Below are 17,428 nucleotides of genomic sequence, written 5' to 3' on the forward strand. Positions count from 1 at the left end.
GACCAGCCTGAGCAAAAAGCAAGACCCCATATTTACTAAAAATAGAAAAAACTATTCTATTTTAGGTAAGAGGATCGCTTGAGCCCAAGAGTTGGAGGTTGCTGTGAACTATGATGATGCCACAGCATTCTACCCAGGGCAACAGCTTGAGACTCTGTCTAAAAAAAAAAAAAAAAAAAGAATGTTTCTGATGACAGGCCTTTTGGCTTTCAAAGTCTAGTAGGGCAACACTCATTTCCCTTCTCCTCCTCTGACATACAAGGCCTCCTTTAGCCTTCTCTTTTGAGAAGTCAGCCATCTTCATTACAGGACTATTGTTCAAACCTTCCCCTATGAACCTTGTGGGCACCTTTTATGTAAGGTCCTCTATGTCTCTTCTTCACATTTCTCTGACTCTATAACTCAGAAAACTGCCCCTGACCCCCACAATCCAGAAACTCGTTCACAGACATCCTGCTCCTACCCATTTTGTGGCCCACCCAGACCTATAAAATGTTTTCTATCATTCATCCTTGAAGCCAGTCACCTCTTCACCACCCTGGATCTCTGCTTTAACTCAGTCCTCAGAAACAAATAGCCTCATTTCGGGCTCCAAACCTATTAATTCAATAAACTGGTCAGGCACTGTGACTCATACTGGTAATCCTAGCCCTTAGGGAGGCCAAGGCAGGAAGATTGCTTGAGGCCAGGAGTTTAAGACCAGCCTGAGCAACATAATGAGATCCTGTATCTACAAGAAATATAAAACTAACTAGTATGGTAGTGTGCACCTGTAGTCCTAGCTACTTGAGAGGCTGAGGCAGGAGGATTGCCTGAGCCTAGGAGTTTGAGGTTGCAGCAAGGTACAATTGTGTCACTACCCTCCAGCTGAGGCAGCAGAGTGAGACCCTGTCTCAAAAGAATAAATAAAATAAAAGCCAACAATCTTTTTTTTTTTAATACAGAGTCTCACCTTGATGCCCTTGGTAGAGTGCTGTGGTGTCATAGCTCACAGCAACCAGTCTGGCTCAAGAGATCCTCTTTCTCAGTTTTTCACTTTTAGTAGAGGCAGGGTCTCACTCTTGCTCAGGCTGGTCTGGAACTCAGGAGCTCAAGCAATCCACCCACCTTGGCCTCCCAGAGTGCTAGGATTACCGGCACCCACCCTTCAGTAAATGTTTCTAAGTACCTACTATATGTTACACACAGATCATCTTCGTTTCATTTAATCCTCACAACTCTCTGAGGTAGGTGGAATTATCGTTACTTTACTAGTGAAGAAACTGAGGTGAAGAGAGGTAGACTGGCTGATTCCAGGTTTAGGGGGTGGGGGTGGCTTGGGGAGGAAAACATCCTGTCCTCTCTGGAGGCCCCTGTGACTTGCTGAGTCACTTGCTCCTGTCCAACCTGTCCCTGTCAATCTCTGGGAAGAAGAAATGACACTGGAGAAACAGGAGTGACCGCAGAGGCAGAGGGTGGGCCGGCTGGCCCATGGCTGAGGCCTCGCTCCCAGAACTCGGGGAAGATGCCGAAGCCACGCCTTGCCCCAGCATCCCGGAGTTGGAGGAGCTACTGAGAGAGGGGACGGTCTCTTCCACCCATGTGGATGAAGTTTGGCCCAACCTTTTCATTGGAGATGCGTGAGTGGTAGCTGGCAGAGGGGCGTGGGAGTGGGAGCAAGGAGTTCCTGGACTCTTTACCAGACCAGGGAGTGGAAGGGAACTGAGAAATAGTCCTGCTCAGTGCACCCCAAATCTAGGACTTTCTCCAGGACCCCCATGTGCGGGGCTGGGTGCAGTGAGCAGGCGTGGCCAGCAGGGGGAGCAGGGATTTTGCTTGTCTCAGAGCCAGGGATTCCCAGAGGTTCCTGAAGTCTTCCGACACATCCAGGATTTCTGGCACGTGTAGCGGACAGAGACCTGGGGAATGGTATTTGCCGCATGAGGAAGGGTAGACAGAGAACCCCCCTTTCCGGTCCCAGTCTCTCTTCTCTGGACACGAAATGGGTGGATTGGCCTGACTGCAGGTGAATCAGGGAAGGTGTCACCTTTTAAACATTTGCAGATTAGAAGCAGGTATGAGTTGGCGGCCAGGGGAGCCTGGATGTGCGTGGGAGGACATAGGGCAAGAAGGGAGGGGCAGCTTCAAACGATGCCCTCCCAAGGTTGAAGCAATCCCTTCCTTCCTGCTCCCGACAAGGCAAGGGCAGATCGCCTAAGGAAGCAACCAAAGTCTAAAGATAACCCCTGCACCAGCAACTCCCCACCCCCACCCCGAAAGCTGTGGGGTGGAGCTGTGGGCGGCTGACCCCAGCTGGAACTTGTTGGATTCTGGCTACCTTTGGACACTAACGGCTCAGTGCCTCTGAAGCAGGCAAAACTTCCTTCCTAGATTTCACGGCTCAGCCGGCATCTAGTCCCAGCATCTAGTCCGCTTTCCGCTCTCCCCAGGGCCACGGCAAATAACCGCTTTGAGCTCTTCAAATTGGGCATCACCCACGTGTTGAACGCCGCCCACGGGGGCCTCTTCTGTCAGGGCAGCCCCGAATTCTACGGCAGCAGCGTGAGCTACCTGGGGGTGCCGGCCCACGACCTCCCTGATTTCGACATCAGTGCCTACTTCTCCTCTGCAGCCGACTTCATCCACTGTGCCCTCTGCACACCTGGGGGTAGGACTTGGGGTCCATGCCCATATCCCACCCTGCTCATTCATGCGAAGGATGTCCCATTTCCCCTCCCATCCCTGGTTTTAAAAAATCCTCTGCTCCATGCTACAGAATTGTATCTAACCTTAAATTGAGGCCTGGACCACAAGGTCATGCCATGAGGCAGGAGCAACCCTGGGGCTGGAAGCCAGGTCTCCCAAACAGCAGAGCAGTTCTTTATCTGCAGCACTCAGCCCTGAGAAATCACCATTTGCACGTAGATTTCTTCCCCAAAGTACTTTGAACTGGAAAAAATAATCTTCAGATCCCCAGTGTACAACAAAGGATTTCCTCATCTGTATGATAGGAACAACAGGACTACAGCTCACATGACTTTTTAATATCCAAAGCACTTTGATATCGTTTTGTCCTTCATCCATTCATTCACCAGCCTTTTTTTTTTTTTTTTTTTTGGGACAGAGTCTCAAACTGTCGTCCTGGGTGGAGTGCTGTGACGTCTCAGCTCACAGCAACCTCAAACTCTTGGGCTTAAGTGATTCTCTTGCCTCAGCCTCCCAAATAGCTGGGACTACAGGCACCCACCTCAATGCCCAACTATTTTTGTTCTTGTTGTTGTTGCAGTTGTCATTGTTGTTTTGGCTGGCCTGGGCCAGGTTCGAACCCGCCAGCCTCAGTGTAGGTGGCTGGCGCCCTAATCACTGAGCTACAGGCACCACCTCACCAGCTGTTTATTATCTTCTATGTGCCAAACACTGAGCTAAAGACAAGGAATCTCCAGACTTACAGCAGGGTCCCTGCCCTTTTGGGACTGATGGCGAGACAGTCAAATTATCATGTGAAGTATCACGAGCGCTGCTCATAGGTGCGGGCACGCATGAAGAGCTATGGTAGCACAGAGCAGGGAAGCTCAGCCCACAGAAGTGGGTGGGGGAAGACTTCCCTCTACACCAGGGTTCACTGGGTCATATGCAAAAATGATGAGGTGCTCTGTGATTCAGGCAATACCTTGAGTGGTCATGAAAGCCTGTAGATGAAGCTGTGTCTCAACAAAAACCTAATGATGAGTAGCAGAAGTTAGTCAGCCCAAGACCAGGGGAAATATTTTGAAGGTAGTCAGAATAGCATGTGGTAAGGCTGGAGGTCAGAGACCATGACACATCTAAAGCACCACAAGTTACTCCCGTTCCTAGAGCTGAGAGTTGGGGAGGGATGGTTTGAGGTGAGACTGCAGGGTCAACAGGGGCCAGCTCTTGAAGGGTCTTAAAAGCCATGTGAGGGAACGTGGACCCCATCCCAAGGGTAGGTAGGACAGGATTTGGTCTACTCATTTGACAGATCAGGAAACTGAGGCACACAAAGGTTGAGTGACTGACCCAGGGTCAGAGAGTACCATCAATGCAGGACTGGGAGCTTGGGTCTCTACCCCAGCCCCTGGGTGGGCTGGCTGGTGAGAAAGTGTTCTTCATCAGGACATCTTCCACAGCCAAGGTCCTGGTGCACTGTGTGGTGGGCGTGAGCCGCTCTGCCACGCTGGTGCTGGCCTACCTCATGCTGCGCCAGCAGCTGTCCTTGCGGCAGGCAGTGATCACCGTGAGGCAGCACCGATGGGTCTTCCCCAACCGAGGCTTCCTCCGCCAGCTCTGCGAGCTGGACCAGCAACTACGGGGCTCAGGCCAGAGCTAAGGAACCAGGTAAGGGCTAGTTGGGACTTGAGGGCACGAGGGGGGAAAGCTGGGGGGGGGGTACAGTGTTTGGCAGTGAGATGTCAGGTGAGGTCTGGGCAGGGAGCATAGAGGGGGACGCCAGTGGAGGCTGGGCTAGGAACATGGGATGGGGCTGTTAAGACTTGGTTGGCAGGGCTGTGTGTGGCTGGAAATGAGGGTGGAAGGGGGCCTGGCCTACTCCCCAACCAATTGGCCCCCATCACCCACCCAGGGTCTCAGCAGGGCCCAGCCTAAACAATCTTCCTATAGAGTCCCACCCCCATCTCCCCAGCCTACCTGATTCTTCAGGACTCAGAGAAAGGGGGAGCATAGGAAGCAACGTGGTGAGCGAGGCCTTCCCTCCTGGGCCTGGGGCCACCTGCTCTGCCTCAGCAGAAAGCCCGTGGGGGCCTCACGAGTCCCACCAAGTCATCCCCACAGCCAGCCTGGACTTTCCACACCACCACATCACCTTCCTCAAGGGTCTGAACCCCAGCTATAGTCCCACAGAGAAAACATTCCAGGCTTGGCTCATTCTTACCCTGGCCTCACCTCACCGTCCCCTCCATGGGAAGGAGAACGGGCTCCCAAATATGTTCCTGCCCCAGCCATGCCTTCCTCACCCAGATGCCAGAAAGCCCCTGGGTGGTGCCATTCGGTTCTCTGCCTTGGGTCCAGCACTCCACTCCTGCCTCATCACCCCTCTGATCTAGAGAAGGACCCTCCCTGACTTCCTCCTTCTCTGGTTCTGGGAACCCCTTTAAGACATGAAGCTCTTCCTGAAGTCCATCTAGACTCCTTCCTGCTTCCATTGTTCAGTGATCAGGACAGTTGATCATCAAATAAGAGGGCAGTCTTTACATGGCACAAGGGGAATGGACCCCCAATACCTCCTCTCCACAAGCTGCCTCCCTCCCACTAGGGGCCCAAACTGCCCAGTGGAACAAGCTGGGCATCCCCAGCAGCAACACTGTTCTTGGGCTCCTAGCTGCAAATGGTCACCAAGATGCTGCTCCAAATCTTTCATATCAGCCCTCTGTGAAATTCCTCCAGCGTGGGTGGGAAAAGGCAGGAGTGTCTCTTCCCAGAATGGGGTGGCTTTGGCTACATCAGGACTATGAGGGAGGGAGCGGCACATGCCCATGCTGGGTCTGTCCTTGTCTGGTCCCTGCAGCCTGCCTCCCCCACCTTCTTGTGCTTCTGGGGGTCAGGTCTCCAGGGCTGGTCCCCAGTCCCCAGGGCCTGCCTCCAGCTCCTGCCTCCCTCACTGCCCCTTCTCTCTCCTCTCAGCCACATCTTTGGCTGTGCCCCACCACCCACTGGCTCAGAGGGGCTGCCAGATGGGGATAAGCAACCAGACAAGGCTCCCACGAAGCTGCGAGCATTCCAGCTTTCTCCTCTTGCCCCATGAGCACTCAACTCTTATTTGAGATCTCTCTCCCCACCTCCCACCCATAAAGAGGCGATTCTGTCTCCAAAGGCATAGCCAGCCCAACCAGAAGGGAGGTACTGGCTCCGCACCTGTAGCTCAGCAGCTAGGGGCCAGCCACATACACCCAAGCCCGCGGGTTCGAATCCAGCCCAGGCCTGCCAAACAACAATGATAATCACAACCAAAAAATAGCCGGGCATTGTGGCAGGTGCCTGTAGTCCCAGCTCCTTAGGAGGCTGAGGCAAGAGAATCGCTTAAGCCCAGGAGTTTGAGGTTGCTGTGAGTTGTGATGCCACAGCACTCTACCAAGGGTGACAAAATGAGACTGTCTCCAAAAAAGAAAAAAAAAAAAAAGGAGGCACTTAGCAACAATTAACCCCTTCCCACATGCTGGCTGGAGGATGAGCATCTTGGGGAGAATGATTAGGGAAGGATCTGTACCTAAGTTTAGAGTTTGGAGATCTGATGGGAGAAACTTAGGGTTGGGACTGGGCCAGGGGCCAAGCTTGGTGGGAGACTGAGCTCTGTGGGTGGAGGGAGGAGGACGTGTTCCCCCATGGAATGGCACATTCCCTGCCTGCCCTCTCTCCTCCAGACAAGATCCAGGCACTTGGCAGAGCATATCTCTGATCGTGCTCAATCTCCTCACGTCCTCAGCCTGGGGCCTTAAAGTCTTTCTCACCAGGCAGCCGACTTTGGGGGAGATGATTGGGCAGGGTTGCAGCATTGTACAATTCATGGGTGGGGGGGTCCTCTAACAAATTGTCCACACAACTGGAGCCAAGAGTTGTGCAGTGTGCAGGCTGAGCAGCCATACATGGCAGCTTTGGGGCTGCAGACTCTGAACGATGAGGGGGGTGTGGGGCAGGTCATCTCTGTTCATGCTGTGGTGCCAAACCTACTGCCTCATTTCTCTGAGCATCTGTACCCACTTGACTTTATAAACGGGGCTCAAGATAGAAGCAGGTTTAGGTGACGGCTCTTGTTCCTGCCCCAGTAAGGCCCAGCCAGTTCCAGTCTGGGCCTTGGTTTACCTGCCTGTAACACAGAGCTCATCTCTCTCCCAGAACTGGTCTTTACTTCCTGCCATGGGACTCTGCCACCTTGCTACCCTGACACTGGCCCTGCTGGTGCTGCCAGAGGCTCTAACCCAGGTGGCTGCCCAGAAGATGACAAGAGTCCAGCATGGGGTCCACCCAAGAGCCTGCTCCTCCATCTCCTTCATCCTGGTGTCTGCACCTCCTGTCAGCCACTGTCTTCAGTCCCCACAGGTGGGAGTAAGATGCCCTCTCAGCCAAGTCCTCAGGCTCCTTGGCTAGGGATCTCAACTTCGCGGGGATGGCTTCAGAAAGTAAGGGTGTTCGTGATAACCCTTGGCGACAACTGCATCCCCTGACTCTCCCCAAGGCTTGGGGAGCACCAGTAGGGACTGAGCCTAACCTCCCTGGAATGCAGATTTCAGAGACCCAGAGTGCATGCGACTGTGGGCAGGTGTGTGTTCATCAGCTGGGAGAGTGAGAGGGGAGTAGTATGGCAGGGAAGGTTCTTAACAGGCCTGGTTACAAGGTCCCTAACTGAGCATAGCTTTGGGAAGGAAATTAAAGACCATTTCACTGGCCTCACAGGATAGTGGGGCCTAGCCCAGAAATACCCCTGGGCATCCCTGCCTTTTGGGGAGAGAGGAGCCTGGCAGAGAGTGAGAGCAGTTCCTGGATGTGCAGCTTCTGACCACAGACCAGGTCTGTCTAAAGACCTGCACTGTAGCCCACTCATACCTCTGTCTATACGTGGAGCTGAGCTGTGTCCCTCAGCCTGAAATTCTAGATCTTAATCTTAGGCCATTTCCCCTGGACCTTGGTTCTGATGTTGGCAATGCCATCAGTTTGTGTATGATTTTGATTAACCTCTTCCTCTGTAGAAGATCCTTCCTGCTTGAACTTTCTGCTCTTGTTCCATATTACTCTTGAAGGCCAAGGGTCCTTTTTTTTTGAGACTGTCTCACTGTGTCACCCTCAGTAGAGTGCTATGTCATCACAGCTCACAGCAACCTCAAACTCTTGGGCTTAAGCAATTCTCTTTCCTCAAACTCTCAAGCAGCTGGGACTACAGGAGCCCACCACAACGCCCGGCTATTTGTTGTTGTTGTTGTAATAGCTGTCATTGTTTGGCAGGCTGGGGCTGGGTTTGAACCTGCCAGCTCTGGTGTATGTGGCCAGTGCCCCAGACCCTGAGTTACAGGCACTGCCCTCAAGGGTCCTTCTTAAATGGTTTATTTGACCTCCCTTCTCCCTGCTCCACTATCAGCAAACATGTACACACATACCACAGGCAGACCCAGGCTAAGCTGCCTCCACTCCCAGCAGGGCTGGGCCTGGAGGGGTAGGAACTGACCATCCCATAGGACCAGAAGATAATTGGGAGTGGCAGGGGAGGTTGGGAGGGGGGGACCAGACAGCATGCTTTATAATTAAACTCAAATCAAAAAATAGAAACAGCATCAAGTGTACAGAGACAGGCAGCTGGAAGCCGACAGCACATACTGCCTATCAGGGAAGATCACAGCCTGGGCCAGACACCTCCACAGGTGGGTAAGTGGCCCTAATTCAGGGGGTTCCCTGAGCATGCTGGGTAACGAGGGCCAGGACACCTCTGCCTGTGTGTGTTGGGCATGGGTGGGGATTGGTTTGGGTGTGGGACCCAACTGAGTCTGCAATACAGGCATAGACAAATCATAGTAGAGTCAGAAAGACCTGGGCTTGAATCTTGGTTCCCGCACCTATTGGCTTTGTGACTTTGGGCATGTTGCTTAACCTCTCTGAACCTGTTTCCTAATCTTTAAAATGAAAATGATAATATTACTGGCTTCATAAGAGCACTGTGAGGATTCAATGAGAAAATGTAAATGTCTAGAGCTGTGTCTGGTACATAGGACATCCATAGTAAGTGGTGAATATAATAATTATTACTAGAAAGAAAGCATTGAGAAGTATAGAGAAACAAAACCCAGACCTCACTGGCCTGTGGGAAGGTTGCCCTCTACTGAGCTTGTGTCTTAAAGCCTGAAAGGGTAAGAGTAATTATAGCAGTGGTAATAATAGTAGGAGGCACCATTTAGTGCACATCTACCACGGGGCAGACAGTGTGGGAGGCACTTTATATTTATTATTTCAAGGAATCACACATAGCAGCCCTACTGAAGAAAGCAGCTCAGGGAAGACCACAGAGATGCAAGTCCCAGACCTGAGAATTCTGCCCAGGTCTGCCCTCCCCAAGGCCTGAGGGCTGAGCATAGAGGCCCATAGCAGCACCCCATGGACAACACCCCTCCACCCTCCCAGAGGCTTTCTTTCCGAGACTCATCACTTGTCCTGCCCTGGGAGCTCCAGCTCCCCCTGGCCTGTGGCCACACTCCTCTCTGGCCCCCATGAGGAGGAGGCAGAGAGCTTGGTGCGGAGGGCAGACCAGGGGAACATCTATCTCCTGGAGCTGCAGCTGAGGAGGCGGGTGGCAAACAGTTGCCCGCTTCTCCAAGGTCCATGTGCCTTGGCTGAGGCTGTGGGTATGCAGAATGATGTTCTGGAAGGAACATGAGCTTCCTGAGTAGGATGGGAGTCAGAGACAGACAGGGAGAGCTGCATAGAGAGGAGAGGTATGGATGAGGACAGAAAACCAGTGTATGGACTTGTAAACCGCAGTGCTGAAGCAAGGAAGCCCTTGCCCACAGAGGTAGCTGCGTGGCTGAGCGGGGAGAAGGAGGCAAGGTGGAGCCTTGGCTGAGCAGGGAGAAGGAGGCAAGGTGGAGCCCAGGGAGCAGAATGAGGTGTAGAGTGAGCGGCAGAAGAGCTGAGCGGGCTCTGTCACTGCTGCAGGCTGGGTGAGGAGATGCAGAAGGAAGTGTCCGCCAGGGCCCTCCACAGCCCAGTCGGTGCCACAAAGCAGGGGAACTGCTGTAGCCTCCGACTCCCCTTCCTTAGGTGTACCGGGAGGGGGGGGGGTGTGAGTCTTTGGGTGGGCAGCTGGGCCTGACTCTGGCTGACGAGGTGGGCTGGGCCACAGGGGGGAAATGGTAGACAGGAAGCAGGTACCTCGTGAGCATCAGGAGTGAGCCTTAGGTAGTACCTGACCAGGAGTAGCCCTAAGTCCAGAGAAAAGCCCCTTTCTCCAGCCCTGGGTCCACGGTCCCTTCAGAGGCAAAGGCTGTGGCCTACTAGCCCCCAGTCCCTGGCCCTTTTGGAACCCCCAGGGGCAGCGGAGTCCTCCAGTGTCTTAGCCAGGGTCGGGCTATCAGCTCCCTTGTGCTGGGCTGTGAGGCACTTCCTGGCCACCAGAGGGCGGCATCACCCCATGCCAAGCTCGACAGGCCTGAGCCCCACCGGGCAGCCTGTTGGAGCCCAGCTTGTCCTGCCTGGAGCTGGTGCAGCCCCACCTAGTGGCTCCAGACCTATGAGGATATTGGGCTTCCCTGAGACTTGGGAGCATCCTCCTCCCCACCACACACACTTTCTTCCCTGTAGTGATTGCACACCCAGACACTCCTCTCTCCTCAGATCAACCTCCTAGCGAATCCTAAGTCAGGTATGCCAGGATCTTTAGCATAGGGAAGAGAAACTGTGGTCCAGACAGGAGTGAAGACTTCCTCCAGGCCACAGAATGAATTGTGGCAGAGTCCCAAGGAGCCCAGCTCTCCTTTCCCCCCCTGTAAAGTTCTCTTGCCACTATTTCAGGTTGTCTCCCATCTTTGGGAGGGGGAGACGCTTCTGGGGCCAAGAGCCTTTAATACCAAAGAGATGCCAGGCAGAGCAGAGGCTGGGGCAGGGCCGGGGGAGGGGGGATGGTGGCCTGTAGGACTACTGCTTCAGGCCTGATCTGTTCTCAGGCCCCACCCCCACAGGCTCCAAGGTGAGGACCTAGAATTCTAGCCGCTTCACAGCATCTGTGTTCTGGGCGGAACTTACTGCAGGCCTTGTTCTGCTCCCGAGCTGAGTCCCACCCCTGCACCCACTCCCCCATTCCTGGGCCCAGATCATGTCCTAGGTAGGTGGCAGGCCATTCAGCCTGCCCTGAGAGGTCACAGTGGGGAATGAGGGGGAAAGCTGGGCCTTCACTTCCGCCCTGCACATCAGCCAGCCACTGGGTGAGCTTGGCCAAGCCGGGGGCCTCTTGGGTACCCGTTTCCCTTTCTGGTCCTGGCCCCTCCTATCAAAGGGAAAAGATGTTCTTCCCAGTCTGCACCTTCCCTAGTTACTGGCTGAAGGGGTCAGGGACAGTTGGCCAAGAGAGGCCCACCTTCCCAACACGGCCCCAGGCCCATGTTCTGGTGCCACTGACACCCCAGCTCTGCAGGGTCCCGAATGCTGTCAGCCCGCTGACGCCCGATACAAACCACCCCACCCGCGGGAAGCCTGACGTACAGCACTCCTGGCCTGAGTCGTGGGGGTAAGGAAGAACACAGATGCCTGTAGGCAGAGGAGCTCACCAGTACTGGGTAGCCCTAAGGAAACAGACACATTAGTGACCATTCTCTGGAGCCTCAAAGGTGGTGACTGAAATGCTTGAGGATGAAGCTAAAGGAGCTAGAAGTAGACTGAACCGCACTCATGTGGCTTTGGCATCACTTATAATAAATCTGAGCTCCAGCTTCCTCCTGTGTCAGATAGGGATGTACCACAAGCAAGGCATCAGGCATGAAGAGGCATTATTAGCTCACTGAGTGTGGAAACACTAACAGATATCGGTTCACAGCCTCATCTCTCACCCTGGACATGGCACTGATCTCTAAGGCCCTAAAAGGGGAGGGGGGAGCCTGAAGGCCAGCCTGGATGTAGCAGGGGAGGGGCTTGAGATGAGCTGCCTAGGTTGGGGGACCTTTCTGAATGTCCTTTGAGAGCCACAGCCATCTGAGGTTCCTGACCACTGACTTAAAGGGTGAGATCTGCATTGACCAGATGCCACAAATAGGGGACTCCTTGCCCAAAGCTTCCTACACCTGCAGCCTTAGGAGAGGGCAAGAGAGAGGTCTGCCCAGCTCCATGGTGGTGACAAAGGATTGATTTCCTTGTTCCCTGGGGAAGGGTGCTAGGCCTCAGCCCCAGCTGAACGGGTTAATAACCTCACCTGAAATAGCTGAGGCTCTTCTCCTAACTTCCCAATGGCACCTGGGCACTGCAACATGGGTCTTCCTATTGGCTAGATCCACCCTGGGAGCCTGCCTTCAGCCACCGCCGTGTCCATTCTGTTCCAGAATGGACTCGCTACAGAAGCAGGACCTCCGGAGGCCTAAGATCCATGGGGCACTCCGGGTGTCGCCCTACCAGCCGCCCACACTGGCTTCGCTGCAGCGCTTGCTATGGGTCCATCGGGCTCCCATGCTGAACCACGTCGATGAGGTCTGGCCCAACCTCTTCCTGGGAGATGCGTGAGTAAGACCCACAGGGTGGGGGCAACAGAAGGGTGTGAGGCCCACACAGGTGTGGGGGCGTGTGCCTCTCCCAGAGCCCTTCAGGGGCAGAGGTGGGGCCCACCCTTTGCCTCCCACCATCTCTTTCCCTATTTTTCTTTCTTTTTATATTATGATTACTTTTAACATAGAAGAAAAGTGCACAGAACATAGATTAACAGCTTCATGACCCAGGTGAAGAAACAGGACGTTACTTGTGCCCCAGAAGCCCTTACTGAATCCTTCTCATAATTTTTCCTTTTTCTGTATGGTTTACCACTAGGCGTCGAATAAACTATTTCCTTGTTTTTCTTTTTCTTTTTCTTTTTTTTTTTTTTTGAGACAGGAGCCTCAAGCTATCCCCCTGGGTAGAGTGCTGTGGCATCTCAGCTCACAGCAACCTCCCACTCCTGGGCTCAAGTGAGTCTCCTGCCTCCGCCTCCCAAGCAGCTGGGACCACAGGCGCCCGCCACAGTGCCCGGCTATTTTTTTTGGTTGCAGCCGTCATTGTTGTTTGTTGGGCCCAGGCTGGATTCGAACCCGCCACCCTGGGTGTACGCGGCTGGTGCCTTAGCCACTTGAGCCACAGGCGCCGAGCCTCCTTGTTTTTCTTAAAGTTGTACCACCTATATACATAAATAGTGTGATTAGCTTTACCAGTTGTTTTGTTTTTGAGACAGAGTCTCACTATGTTGCCCTCAGTAGAGTGCCGTGGCATCACAGCTCCCTGTACTTGGTAAAGTTTCATAACATTAGTATATCAGCATCCCACAGCTGTGTTTGTGTGGCAGTGTCTTAATGAGTGGCATTCATTATTTTTTCAAGTTTTTGTATGTCATACGATGACAATTCTGATGACAAGATGCTAGCATTGGTGCATAGCTTCCCATGGGGAGTACTTTGAAGGTGACTGTAGAGGTCATCAGCAATGAGGCAGGTAGTACTTTTTCTAGAACGAGTTTGTGAACTTCATTGTCAGACCTCACATGTACATTTTTAAGGCTTTTGATGCGCAATGCCAAATTGCCTTCCAGAAAAGTTGGCCTGAGTGAAAAAGAGTCTCCACTGTCACCTGCAAGAGCCCTTCACCTCGAGCCAGTTCCCTGGCTCTAGTCTCCATACTTGGCAGGCTGTAGCTTGGGGAGATAAGTTCCAACCCAGCCAGGGCTGAGCCAGGGAGATCCACCTCCACCCTCCTAACTGCCCTGCGCCCTCCTCCCCAGGTACGCAGCCCGGGACAAGAGCAAGCTGGCTCAGCTGGGCATCACCCATGTTATAAATGCTGCTGCAGGCAAGTTTCAAGTGGACACAGGTGCCAAATTTTACCGAGGAATGCCCTTGGAGTACTATGGCATTGAGGCTGATGACAACCCCTTCTTTGACCTCAGCGTCTACTTTCTGCCTGTTGCTCGGTACATCCGAACTGCTCTCAGTGTTTCCCAAGGTGAGCTTCCGGGGAAGGATCTGGGTGAGGGACATGGTGTGCTCTGGAGTTGTCTATGTTTCCAGTAGCACAGGTGGGGGAGGGAGTCCAGAGCCACAAACCATTTCAGACCCTCCTACGCCATGGGAGAACTAGCTACCACTATTTAGTGAGTGTCCTCTTCAGGGACAGCCTGAAAAGCAGAGATCACAGTTATAACTGAGTTCCAGGGTGGGCATCAGAATAACCACATCCCTCAGTAAAAGGCAAGGTGTCAGGTGGAGGGTACAGGTCCTAGCAAAGCCTTTTAAACAGGCTGCTAAGATGAGGCCTTGGAATAGGGTTTCGGGAGCAGAGGAGCAGGCAGAACTGAGAAAAGAGAGGCAGGACCTGATACAAATCCAGGGACCGCAGGAGTAAACTCCCTTCCCCCAGCCCAGGGTGGCAAAGGATGCCAGAGAAAGCACCCTGGACCAGAAGAAGGAAATCCCAGCCGCTAACCTAAGCCCCTGCCGCTGACTTGTCGTAAGCCTTTGAGTCAGTCTCTCTCTCTGGGATTCTATTGCCCCATTCCACAGTGAGGACAGTGTCAGTATTCCAGGATGCTGTGAGGGATGGCCAGGGATACCCCTTCTTCCCAAAGGGGTGGGGCAATTCGAGGGCAAGTAGCTGATGCTATGTTGGGTCTCCCCACAGGCCGCGTCCTGCTACACTGTGCCATGGGGGTAAGCCGCTCTGCTACGCTCGTCCTGGCCTTCCTGATGATCTGCGAGAACATGACACTGGTAGAGGCCATCCAGACGGTGCAAGCCCACCGCGATATTTGCCCCAACTCGGGCTTTCTCCGACAGCTCCAGGTTCTGGACAACCGACTGGGGCGGGAGATGGGGCGGCTCTGACCTGGCAGGCACCCAGGAGCCCTGACCCTCCATCCAGCATGGCCCAACTGATCAGCCTGGACCTGGGGACAGCAGCTTCTGCTGTTCCCTGTGACCCTGAGATGTAAACAGCAAGTGGAGACTTAGCTGAGGCAAAGGCAGGGATGGCTGGGTGGTAACCTTTAGCAGGTGAATTTCCCTGACCCAATCCAGAGATTCTTTATGCAAAAGAAAGTTCAGTCTGTCTCTATAATAAAAGGTTCATCATACTAAAGACAGGTAATCTTCTGGTTGTTTGTGAGGCAAAGCTTACTCCTGAGTGTGGTCATGAGGCTCTGGATGGCTTTCCAACTCTGACTCTCATATTGGGAACCAGAGAAGGGGTCGGAATCCATGCCAAGGCTTCATGAAGAAGGGGGATAAATGGGGATCAATTAGCGATCGCTGTCCTCAGTGCAAGTGAATGGAGCCAGGGTACAAGATGAACAAGGATGAGATGACCTCTTCCTCATCTTGTCCTCCTCATATCCTCAACCAAGAATTTTGTCTGATAAAGGCCCAAGTTCGATGTGACACCATCCTCTACCCAAAGTTCGACAGTTGTATCAAAACTCGTGTGCACAGATAGCAGCATCTCTTGGAACCAGCCGATGTTTATACTTGAAAAAGTGTAAAGATGCTTCCTGACCTGAGACCACTTACACCACTTCCAGAAGGACTGTTCACGATTGCAGTGACCTTGTTGGGGAGGCTGAGGGCAGGAGGATTGTTTGAGCCCAGGACCAGCCTGAACAACATATTGACCCTGTCCCCCCAAAAATTACAGACACCTAAAAAATAGGGACATTAAACAAGAGGAGGATGTGAGTTGGGGAGGGGACACTGCAGAGATCTCAGACGAAGGACTGTTATGGATGGGGAATAAAATATTTGGTTCAGAGTTTCTTAGTTCTTATGCCCTAATAAAATAGACCAAAACACTATGCAAAGTCCCTCACCCAGGGTCCCCACCTATGAATGGCACTTAAGGTATTTTTGAGGATTAAATGGGCTGGCTTTCCTTCTCCTTCACTGGCTGCTCCTACTTGGCCTTGACACCTTTGGCTGACCCTTGAATATTGAAGATTCTTGGGGTGCTCCCCTCCGCCTTGCCTCTCCTTCAGTGTTCTTGTTCTCTTCTGTGGGGCGCTCCTGCTCCCGCAGCCTCAGTTAGCATCTCTGGGCTGTTGACTCCCTGATGGCAATGGCTGGTCCAATCTCTTTCCCAAAGTTAAAATGTCTGCCTCCCACTGGCCACCCCTATTTGAATGTTGCACCCAAACTTCAAACTCAGCTGAGATTTTCACCACCACGCCCACCCAGACACATTCCTTTTTCTAGTTCCCTGTTTTAATGAAGGGTTCTGACAGCCATTGTTCTCAAGTCAGTTGGCAGGTGTCACCTTGGGCTCCTCTGAATAGTGCCCAGATCTGCTCATCAGTCTCACTTGAGTTTCTTTCTTTCTTTTTTTTTTTTTTTTGTTGTTGTTGCATTTTGGCTGGGGCTGGGTTTGAACCCACCACCCTCAGGTATATGGGACTGGCGTCCTACTCACTGAGGCACAGGCACCGCCCTCGCCTGAGTTCTTGCAAAAGCCTGGCTAATAGTCTTGCTGCCTCCAGCCTTGTTCCTCCAAGGCTGACATCTTACTAAAATAAAATGTGATCGTGTCACCCTTCGGTTTAAACTCCTTGAAGTGCAAACACCTTGATGAAGTATAAAGATGCTTCCTTCCCTGAGACCTCATATCTCCAGCCACACTGAAATTCTGTTCCCAGACATGCTGCTCAGTTAAGGAACGGACAGTCGTCTATAATTCCCGGGATGCACTTCACTGTGTCCTCCAGCACTGCCACACTTCAGGCTGGACCACCTGGATGCTCCACCCACACCTCTTTTCACTGGCTCAACTCCAGCTCCTCCTTGAGGTCTCAGTTTAGATGTCACTTCCAAAATGTCCTCCCAGACCCCTCAAGCATGAAAGAAGTGTGTCCTCCCTGGTGTCCCAAAATGCTACCCACCACATGTGATAGCATGTGGGGAAGATGAGTTACTTACTTTTTCTTGCCTGAAGCCCAGCAGGTGCCAGATTATCTTTTCTTTCTTTTTTCACAAAGTCTCACTTTGTCACCCTCAGTAGAGTGCCGTAGTGTATAGTTCACAGCAACCTCAAACTCTTGGGCTTAAGTGATTCTCTTGCCTCAGCCTCCCAAGTAGCTGGGACTACAGGCGCCCACCACAATACCCGGCTATTTTTTTGTTGTTGCAGTTTGGCCAAGGCCAGACTCGAACCTACCACCCCGGGTAATATGGGGCCGGCGCCCTAGCCACTGAACCACAGGTGCCGCCCAGGTGCCAGATTATCTTAAGTAACCATGATTGAGCCTGCAGGTGCCATGTTATCTTAAGTAACCATGATTGAGCAATACGACATCATTTTTATTAGCGCTTGACTCAGAGTCACTGTCATCTGGCCGCTACATAAGGCTCCGAGGCTTTCTGCCAGTGCGGAGTTCCCGAGATGGACTTCCTTGGGAGGGAAGCTTCTCACACTAGCTCACCTGGCCACACAAACTGAATGAAGGCAGGTGTCCCTGTGTTCGTTCACTGGCCGCTACAAGCTGAATAAAGGCATGTCACAGCTACCTTTGGCTCCTCGTTTTCTCTTTGGTCTGTCCGAATCTGGTGTGATTTTGGCATTAACCGAAGCACCACACTTGCCTGGTGCCTTGCTATCTTTTCCCACTGGCTGTCTCTGACCCAGCCTACCCAGGCTTAAGGTCCCCATGGCTCCCACACCCTCTGGCTATGACTTTGACCTCAGGTACAGTCCTGTGGGTCTGTGGACCAGCAGGCACAGGTTGACACCATGG

General features: G+C 52.9%; 1 protein-coding gene across 6 annotated transcripts; it reads left to right on the forward strand.

The window, feature by feature from the left end:
* The first annotated feature begins 1,420 nt into the window (after positions 1-1,420).
* Positions 1,421-14,794, forward strand: DUSP13 (dual specificity phosphatase 13). 6 transcript variants are annotated; one of them, XM_003783527.2, is made up of 8 exons: positions 1,435-1,619; positions 2,430-2,647; positions 4,128-4,335; positions 6,847-7,050; positions 8,269-8,363; positions 12,021-12,194; positions 13,439-13,659; positions 14,335-14,597. In XM_003783527.2, exons 3-8 carry the CDS (start codon positions 4,249-4,251, stop codon positions 14,535-14,537), a joined length of 984 nt encoding a protein of 327 aa, XP_003783575.1. In that variant the 5' UTR covers positions 1,435-1,619; positions 2,430-2,647; positions 4,128-4,248; the 3' UTR covers positions 14,538-14,597. The 6 variants fall into 6 exon arrangements, with proteins under 6 accessions (XP_003783576.1, XP_012656792.1, XP_012656795.1 ...); XM_003783528.3 differs by lacking the exon at positions 4,128-4,335 and having other exon boundaries at positions 1,421-1,619; positions 14,335-14,794; XM_012801338.1 differs by lacking the exons at positions 2,430-2,647; positions 4,128-4,335 and having other exon boundaries at positions 1,421-1,619; positions 14,335-14,794.
* The last annotated feature ends 2,634 nt before the right edge of the window (positions 14,795-17,428 follow it).

Source organism: Otolemur garnettii, unplaced genomic scaffold (genome assembly GCF_000181295.1).
Source record: "Otolemur garnettii isolate 467f Iridium unplaced genomic scaffold, OtoGar3 scaffold00008, whole genome shotgun sequence".
In the NCBI taxonomy this organism is placed as follows: domain Eukaryota; kingdom Metazoa; phylum Chordata; class Mammalia; order Primates; family Galagidae; genus Otolemur; species Otolemur garnettii.